The sequence below is a fragment of the Lactuca virosa genome, chromosome 6 (assembly GCF_052849685.1).
Source record: "Lactuca virosa cultivar CGN04683 chromosome 6, Lactuca_virosa_CGN04683_v6, whole genome shotgun sequence".
Lineage (NCBI taxonomy): Eukaryota > Viridiplantae > Streptophyta > Magnoliopsida > Asterales > Asteraceae > Lactuca > Lactuca virosa.
In genome coordinates, this window is record NC_136431.1 from 116975152 (window position 1) to 116985263 (window position 10112).

General features: G+C 27.2%; 1 protein-coding gene across 1 annotated transcript; it reads right to left on the reverse strand.

Annotated features, from left to right (window-relative positions):
- Positions 1 to 2207: 2207 nt before the first annotated feature.
- Positions 2208 to 6418, reverse strand: LOC145119288 (protein DETOXIFICATION 30-like). Its single transcript, XM_079054924.1, has 8 exons — positions 6021 to 6418; positions 5370 to 5911; positions 3492 to 3578; positions 3346 to 3402; positions 3020 to 3258; positions 2803 to 2921; positions 2612 to 2698; positions 2208 to 2481 (listed from the first exon to the last, which is right to left on the reverse strand). The coding sequence occupies exons 1-8, from the start codon at positions 6315 to 6317 to the stop codon at positions 2416 to 2418; spliced, it is 1494 nt and encodes a 497-aa protein (XP_078911050.1). The 5' UTR covers positions 6318 to 6418; the 3' UTR covers positions 2208 to 2415.
- Positions 6419 to 10112: the final 3694 nt, after the last annotated feature.

Here is a 10112-nt window from a genome sequence, read left to right on the forward strand (position 1 = left end):
CTTCAAACATTGACCACTAAACCACCTTCTTTTAGTCATATGAACCTTGACTAAGTCAACACTTGATCGCTAATTTGAAAGTTGTCATAATTAGTATTAGTCCCTACTTACTTTTCTACTCCATATCTCCAATCACTTATTTTATTTAAAGTCAGATCATTAATTTTATAAAGCCTCATTTCATTATCTTATAATTAATTAGTTAATTAAGTTTAATTTCATTTTATTTCTAAAATTTTATTTTATCACCAAAGAGGGCAAAAATCATAGGCCTAATTTCAGGATGTTACATACTCATTGGATAAAGCCATATTACATACAATCTTGAGGAAACTCAAGATGTAGATGTTTAAAGAGTTTGTGACTATAAAGCATGATATGACATTGAAAAATGCTTAGTGTCTTAGTTTTATTAATGAGCTAAAGGAAATGAGTCGAGTCTCATATCTTTCTATTGTGGGATCTATCATATATGTCATGACATGCATGTACTAAGTATTATACCTCGTATGCCTTGAGCAAGACGAGTCGATATCAGATCAACACTGGGAGAATCATTTAATCGAAAAATATGAACATTCTTAAGTACTCTTTGGGATATTTACATCCTCTCTCCATCAAAAACATTGAAGATTTCAAAGGCTTCAAGGATATATATTCTTGATTCTTCTTTATATTTAGTTGCATTGGATTTGGTTAAACATGGATATGTTATTGGATTATGGAATCGGTTTATTTGTTTTGCTTTCGTTGTGCCTTTGTGGCTTTTATGTTTTGTTTTTATCTTCACAACCCAACAACGTCTAGGTGACTTAAGCTTTAACTCACTATTTCAAATTAGTTTTTTTTACCATATGTATTGTTCCTTGAGGTCTAGTGATTAATTAACCAAATATTCAAATGATGAAATACCAATGTCAACCATTCCCAATCTATTGATTTACATCAACTTTTATTTGTTTAAATTGTATTTCTCTTGTGTTAGCTTAATTAAATTCTTAATAATCAAAACTTAAAAACCTCTATTTTACTTTTATTGTCATTTTACAAGTATTTTTACAAAGAGTTTTTTATAGAGTTACAAATCCTCATGGATATGACCCCTTTACCATTATATGTTATCTAGTGTGCAAGATTTAGGGTATTTATTTGTTGGCATCGACAACCACCATATAATGTGTATCTATATATGCATTCATGAAATTATATTATTCTAAATCTATGTTTTTGAAGTGTAAAGGAGTATGATGATTTCAAATGACCTTTCATCATGAATATGTGCATTCATACTAGGATGAAAATGACTTCAGTTTGTCCAACCTAAAAGTCCATGAAAAATGATGTATTGATGACGTATATCCAAAAGTGTCAGATGACTTAGTGATGGTACTCTAGACACTGTCTCACTTGCATGTAAGGCTAGCTACATTGTATATAGATTTTGTGAGTGGGCACATTATCCTAGTTATGACTTATGTGTTTCTTGTAATAGATGAAAGTCGGACCCCTTTGCTTGGATACTCTCTCACAATGATGATGATGTGAGAAAATTTCTCACTTTATGGCTGTATGACGTGCAAGCTTGGACATATGAGATTAACTTGGGAAAGGGTTTGAAACATATTGCATTGCATCAACTATTTATTTATTTTTATTTTTATTTATTTGCTATAATGATGATATTTTGGATTATGATCTAATGACGATATTTGATTATGACACTAATGATGCTATTTGATTATGACAATAATGATGATATTTTGATTAAGACTAAATGATGGATAATGACATATGACTTTTATACTAAATGACTTGTGTTTTACTGATGCGTAAAAATTAAGAGTTTTCAAGAATTTAAAGAATTTCCTTAGTGAGGATGATTAAAGGCTCAACTTCATATCAAAAAGTTTTTCAAATGATTTTTGGGGAATTCTCATTAGTCAAGGGAATGTGCCAATTCCTTTGTCTTTAAAAGGTGTAAATCTCGGTATTACTCACTAGGTATTCCCAATACTTAAGCTATGTTTTGACACGTATTCAGAAAAGTAGTAAAAATGAAGATTTAGAGGAAGACTTGAATTTTTAGAAGGCCACAGTGTTATGTGGTTGCTTGAACTATTGTTTTGTGAACTATAACTATGAGACCTTATTTCCGCAAATGACGTTTTTAAAATCAAATAAATGATTTCAAAAAGATTTAAACTAAATAAATACAAAGATGAGGTGTTTCATTTATCAAACATTGAATATTTCATTCAACAAAAAATGTTACACTGGTAATTTTCTCATTTAGAATATCCATTTAGCAACATTACAAAAAATAACACGTTTTCATCCGGCTGCAATTCATCTAAAAAGCCTTCGAATCATTTAGCGCTAAATTAATCATATATTATCAAACAACCCATAATCCTTTTAGTGCTCACCCTCGACCTCTTTTTGACCCGACCATTTTCTAATTCTCTTTTCAGCCATGGATGCCTTTAATTTACATAAAATAGAAAACCAATTAAATCTTCAAAAAAAGAACATTAGACAAGTTGAGTAAATTATTGAAATCTGTTTAATTAACAAGTCAACACAAATAATTTATTAGTGTGACAAAACATACCTCTTTGTCCCAATTGGTTCTGTAACAAATCCAAACCAAGATAACCGTCTGGACTACTGTTCCCGTTAACATGCCTATCCATATACCCTGCAATTCTACAAACGTTAGCATCATATATGTACTTCATCAAAATAAAAAAAAGAAATACATTTGTTATGTAACTAATATGCTGATTAATAAAGTGTACGAACCTTTACACCCCAATTCGCTACAAATCCCAAAGTGAGTCCCAAAGGAATGCCAAAGATGTAATAACAAGCAATGTTTATATAAGCAATCACAGCTTGCCATCCTGCCCCAATTGCCACCCCTACATTATTCAACCATTTAGTAATGCAATATAAATTTTAAACAGTTTATAAATGATATTTTTATAATAAGATTAATTTTCAAAATAAAAATACTAACCAGAAAGTGCGGGTTGAATATTGTTAATGATAAGGCAAGCTGCTAGCAATGGGGTGAGAGCATATACAGCTTGTTGAACTTCTAAACTATCAGCAAATACAGCTGGATACTGATTCCGGAAAATGCCAAGAAAAATAGCGAACAAAATTCCCACCAGAAATGCAGAGATAACCACCACCACGATTGAGAATTTCGCTGTTCTTGGATGGGCTGCACCTAATTCATTTGACACCCTTACACTGCAATTTTTTTTTTTCAAATAAATATTTTTTTTTTTTAATTTATTTATTGTGTAAAAGAAAGTACTTGATTTGGAGAAATTTAACCTGATAGCGGCATTAAATCCAATTGATGCCATTACTGCCCACCCAAGAATGTTCATACTGCAACATTTGTTAGGAAAAAAAAATATAAAGAAATTGAAAACAAATTCATATAACTAAGAAATAGTAATTATGGACATAGTACGAACCATATGGATAAGGCATCGACTGCAATTTCGGCGTTTTTTATATATCCAGCAAAAAGTATCAATGCCATAAAATACCAGACTTCCAAGCTACACCAAATTTTTACAACATATCATTATCAAGTTAATCAGCTTATTTACATTCATAAACTCTCTATTTATTTCTGGAAGGACTATTTCGAATGTATAATATCAGGAACCAAATTTAATATTATGCCATTGTATCCTACTGACTTCTCTTTTCCTATGTTTCTTTATCTTTTTTTTTTGTTATATATCAATAAAAATGAAGTATTTTGTTTCAAAATTCCAGGTTTGTTCATTGGATTTTAAACATATTCTTGACATTTCATATTTTTATTTTTTTGTTATAATCATAAATGGCCCGTTCTAGATATTACGGTCATTTGTTCAAATCTTGAAATAATTTGTCGTTTTGGATTATTATTTTGTTCTTAACTATTTATAAGGTTAAAATTGAGATCTATCTATATTCTTTTAGAATGATTATTAAGCTTATTTTATGCCTAGGATAATTTTAAACAAATATATTGTGGTCTTTATGAATTATGGCCAACCATAATCAATTTATGCAACAAGAGGACAAATCTTTGACTTCTTTATACCATAATGGTATAAAGATGATATGTTTTTTAATTTATATATTTTGGATTTTTTTTAAACAACAAATCTAATTTATTCATAAACTACTCATAATTCTACCAATGTCTCGAAGAGATTTCTACCTTCAATTTCAAAGAGAAATGACAATATATGATACCGATGAGCTAGATGTAAAAATATGTAATAACAAATACGTTTTGTTCACAAAATAAATTTAAAATAAAAGCCTTTGTGAAAAAGAAATCCAGTTATTTAGTTATGACAGTATTTTATTTAAATAATATTTGAAGTAGTAAATAATAACTTATTATTAATTTATGATATGAAACCTTTTCAAATTTAATGTCAAAACAATAATGTTAATATTTAAATTTCTATCGCTACAATCCTACTGGTTTTATAATAATAGTAATAACAATAATAATGATATTAGTAATTAACTCCAATCGTCCAAATTTGATAAATATGAAATAACCAATTTGAAATATTGGAAACTTAATATTATCCAATTATTTTGGAAAAATAAAAACAATGCAAAATAAAATAAAAAATAACGTGTGAGATAAGTATATACCAAAAACAAAATAATCTTATACAGAGGGTGTGAGTGACACCCTCCATAAATAAAGCCATTTAATGAAACCCGACAAACGTGTGTAGCGGTTCTTTTTTGACTACAAGTCCAATTTTTTATTTAAATTTCTAAACGACATCCTTCTTGAACTCTTCAACGAATATATTATTTTAAAGGGATAAAATAATAACTCTATCTCAAGTCATTTGTTAAAAAAAAAGTTAAAACTTTTTTTTTTTCCTTTAACTAAAATTTTGTTTGAATATAACAATACTAACCATTTACGAAATATATCGGTAAACAATAAATTTGCAAATGATCTACTCTTGTTATATATTATTGATTTTTCGCTTTTTATATATTGTGAATTACTACTATTTTATTGTCTTAAGAAAGTTAAACTATCTTTAAGTGTGACACTTTTCTACATTACTAGACCCACAAAAATAGACTTTAATAAAACAATTAGAAAAAGACAGTTTACTTTAATACTTTATTCAATTTGAAAATTCAAATATTATTATGGACAAAATATTATCCTAAGAAAACTAATTTAATATATTTATTAATAAAAGCAATTTATTAAAAAATATATTCATGGACTATCAACCACTACTTTGTTTAAAACGTATTTAATACGATCAAACACTTTAAATTTAAGAAAAGTGTTCAATTTGTCTTACCATAGCATGATAGCTGATGCAAGAGAAAGCTTCACAAAACTCCATAGATTACTGAAAGCTTCCCAACTAAACCCTGACCATGCTCGACCACAAGTCCCACTGAGAATATAAATCATCTGAGCAACCACCATGAACCACCATGAAAGGTTAAGCACCAAAGCTCCACCCCATAACCCCCACCCCAACTTCAACATCAACAACCAGCTAAAAAACGTATGAAGAACAAGCGCCACCGCAGATATGTAAGCCATCACCATAATCTTACTCTGCGCTTGAAGAAACTTAGCAATCGGATAATTAAAAGCATAAGCAAACAGCTGCGGAATCATCCATAACGCCATCTGCCCCGCAGCCTGAGAGATATCTTCTGTTTGTCCGATGAAGAGGAGTAATGGAGTCGCGAAGATGTAGAGAAGCATCAGAATTAGACCAGTGACGAACAGAATCACCCACGATCTCTGCATATATACGCCCAACATATCCACTTGACCTGCTCCGAATGCTTGCCCACACAACGTTTCCAACGCGCTGCCCATTCCAAGCTGTAGATCAATCGTCAATCAGTTTGGGGAAATTCGATTTGAAATCGTTAATTTCGTTTGCAGAATCGACGACATCCGAAAGAAATTAGGGTAAATACGAAATACGAACCATGATTCCCAAAGAGAAACCGGCAATGACGGAGTTTTCGATGGAGACGGCGGCGAGATCTAGAGTTCCGACATGACCGGCGAAGGTTTGCGTGATGGCGCCAAGCGAGTATTGACAAATGGAAGTGAAAATCGCAGGGGCAGCAAGGTACCAGAGCTTCTTTGATTCGATTCCAAATTGAAGAAAAAAATCTTTTACGTCGTTTATCGGAGGGATATCTTCGACGTCGCCGGTGAAGTGAGTGTTGTGTGTGGGATTTTTGGAGGTAAGAAGCGGAGCTTCTGCGTTGCTCTCCATTGACTTACCAGAAAGCACTCACACAGAGTAGTGTGAGAGAGGGAAGAGTTGAAGAAAGCAAATCCAAATTTACGGGTAGCACACTACAACAGTATATTCCAAAAAGAAAAATGTTTAAATGTTTAAAATATTAGATTTGGTGGATAGATTTGGACCATTTGGGTGGATCCAAATAAATCTTACAGCATCCACAAATACAGAGCGATTGTGTTCTCTTCCATATGTTTTTATCGGTCTATTAAATAAAAAGGCTAATGTCATTATTAAGTAAAGCCAACTCAAAACATACTAAAATGGTGACTTTAAATTTTAACGTTAATGTCATTATTAACAAAGCCTAACTCCAATCATACAACATTAAAACATATTAAAATGGTGACTTTTTAAATTTTAACAATAAAATATAGTTTTTATTCCAATAACATATTAAAAGTTTATATTAAAAACATATTTTAATAATATTATAGTAAAAAAAACATTTTCTTTAGACAAAATTTCATTATTGGTTCTTGTGTTTTGCAAAATATCACACTTTAAATACTTTTATGGAAAACGTAATGCTTTTGGTGCCGGTGGTTTGCAAATTTCATGAATGGTCATTCTAACGTTAAAACTAACTCTTCAGTTGTTAGATTTTTATTAAATAACTATTTTATCCTTGTACCGAATCTATAATATACAACAAAACCTCAAGGACCATTTGTGTAATTTTATAAATTTAAAACTTTGTATATATATAAATTATACATATAAATTTTGTGTATATATAAATTATAAATATAAATTTGATATACATGTATATATATAATTTCAACAATTCGATAATTTTTTTTACCTTTTCAACCTTTTATTTTCAATTTTTAGTTTTTTATGGGTTTTCTAATGTTTTATTTGTTTTGATTGAATTGATAAACCTAAATTCGATAAACAATGTTGAAACCGTTTTTGATAAATTTTTTTTATTTGTGAATTGAACTGTTACTATTTTTTAAATTTTATGTCGTTACGGTTCTTGTTTTTTACTTGTATGCTCCATAGTTATTATCATTAACGATTTTAAGTTTGCATTTATATTATCATTATTTCACTTTTTGTTTTCTTTTTTTTATAAACTTTTGTTTTCTATGTAATGAAAAATAGAAAAAAAAGCTCAAACACAAAAATTGTAATATACATTAATATATTCATACATTTTACTTTTTGTCTTGTTATTTTTTATTTTTTGGTTTTTTTTCATATTTCTTTCGTATTATTTTTGATGTTTCGAGTTTTTTTGGGTTTTCAAATTGAAAAAATTTATATTTAATATTGATATATCATAGAGAAATAGGATTTAGTTTGCAAGTTACATTTAAAATTTTTTAACTAATATTCCTATTTTAATAATTATAAATCGCAAATATCACACATTGAAACATTAATCATAATATACTCGAATATATTCATACATTTTACACTTTTTGAAAAAGTTCAAAAAAAAAAGTTATCAAATTGATGAAAAATAGAAGGAAAAAAATTAAAAATTAAAAACACAAAAAAAATACGAAAAAATTATAAAAAAATATGAAAAAACCAAAAAAAGAAAAAATGTGTAAAATGTATGAATATATTAGAGTATATTACAATTTTGGTGTTTGAGATTTTTTTTTGGTTTTCTATTTTTCGTTACTTGAATCAAAATAAATAAAAACAATAAATAACTAAAATTATAAAAAAAAATAGAAAACAAAATGTCAAATAATGAAAATGATAAATGCAAACTTAAAATTGGTAACGATAATAACTATGGAGCATCTAAGTAAAAGGCATGAACCGTAACGACATAAAATTATATATATATATATATATATATATATATATATATATATATATATATATATATATATATATATATATAATGTTTTAATTCACAAATAAGAAAAATTAAAAAAAAACGGTTACGACATTGTTTATTGAATTTAAGTTTATTTATTTGAATCAAAATAAATAAAACATTAGAAAATTTGTAAATAACTAAAATTATAAAACAAAAGGCCGAGAAGGTAAAAAATAAGGTTATCAAATTGTTGAAACTCTCTCTCTCTCTCTCTCTCTCTCTCTCTCTATATATATATATATATATATATATATATATATATATATATATATATATATATATATATATATATATAAGTTCAATTGAGAAAATATAAAAAGTTAAGAATTGAGGAATCATTCTCAGTCACTTATTTATTTTTGCTGCAAAAGCCTCCGTCGTACCAGCGGAAATGGGAAAGGAATACACATGTGTTTCCCAACAAAACATGTTTATTAAACTATGCTAATCATTAACTTAATATATACAAAAAACATAGTTTTTTTCATTTTTTTTTAATTTTTAAGAAGCTATTTTTATCGAAAAATGATTTTAAATATACCAAAATTCATGATATTTTATTCTCTACAAATAGACATCCATATTGATATAGTTTTAAAATAAATTTTTTTTATATTTTCAGCTATCAATATTCATAAGTGAATAAAAATATATCAGATTTTTAGTACAGGACATTCGTTATTTACTTATGAATAAAAAATATGATTAATTTTTTTTACAGATTAAGTATCATTCATATATAAATATAACATATAATAAACTCTTTACAGCTTACATCAACTCTCATCACATGTTATATTCACATATGAATAAAACGTGTATTAACTTTCCTCATAAGTTATATTTATATACGAAGAACACATTTATCATAATTTTGTTATAATTCATTTGTTATTCATATATGAATAAGTAGTTTAAATTTTCAAAACATTTCATTTTTTTTAACATACTAATTTATATATGAATAACAAATGAACTGTAACAAAAATCTTAGAAATGTTTTATTAATATATGAATATAACATATGACGACAATTAATACACGTTTTATTCATATATAAATATAACATGTGACGAAAGATGATGTAAAAAAAAATATTTTAGGTAAGAAAACTTTATAACGTGTTATATTCGTATACAAACGATACTTCAACTGTAAAAAAGTTAAGCATGCATTTTATTCATTAGTGAATAATGAATGTATTGTAATAAAAATCTGATGCGTTTTTATTCACTTATAAATAACGATAGCTGAAACTCTAAAAAATAAATTTATTAATTTATCTTAAAACTATATAAATATAGATGTCTATTTATAGAGACTAAAAAATTATGAATTTTGATATATTTAAAATAAGTTTTCGATAAAAATAGCATTCTAAAAAAAACAAGAAAAAATATGTTTTTGTTTATTTTAAGGTAATTATTAGCATACTTTAAGGAAAAATGTTTTGTTGGAAAAACACATGTGTATCCGTTACACATTCTGCCGGTACGCCTAAGTGTTTTGCGGCAAATTAAATGTGTGGCTGAGAATAATTCATTCATTCTCAACCTTTTTTTCTCAATTGAACACTCCTATATATATATATATATATATATATATATATATATATATATATATATATATATATATATATATGACAAAACTGCAAAAATGGTCCATATGGTATGCTTTTATATATATATATATATATATATATATATATATATATATATATATATATATATATATATATATATATATATATATGACAAAACTGTAAAAATGGTCCATATGGTATGCTTTTTTTTTCTGAGCTTTAGTTCAAATCTCGACTTTTTTGGTTTCATGGTCCTTTTCAACTAGTTTCGTTGTGGATTTGGTCCATCGCTAAACTGAAATGACTGTAATACCCTTGGGGTATTTATTTTCTATTT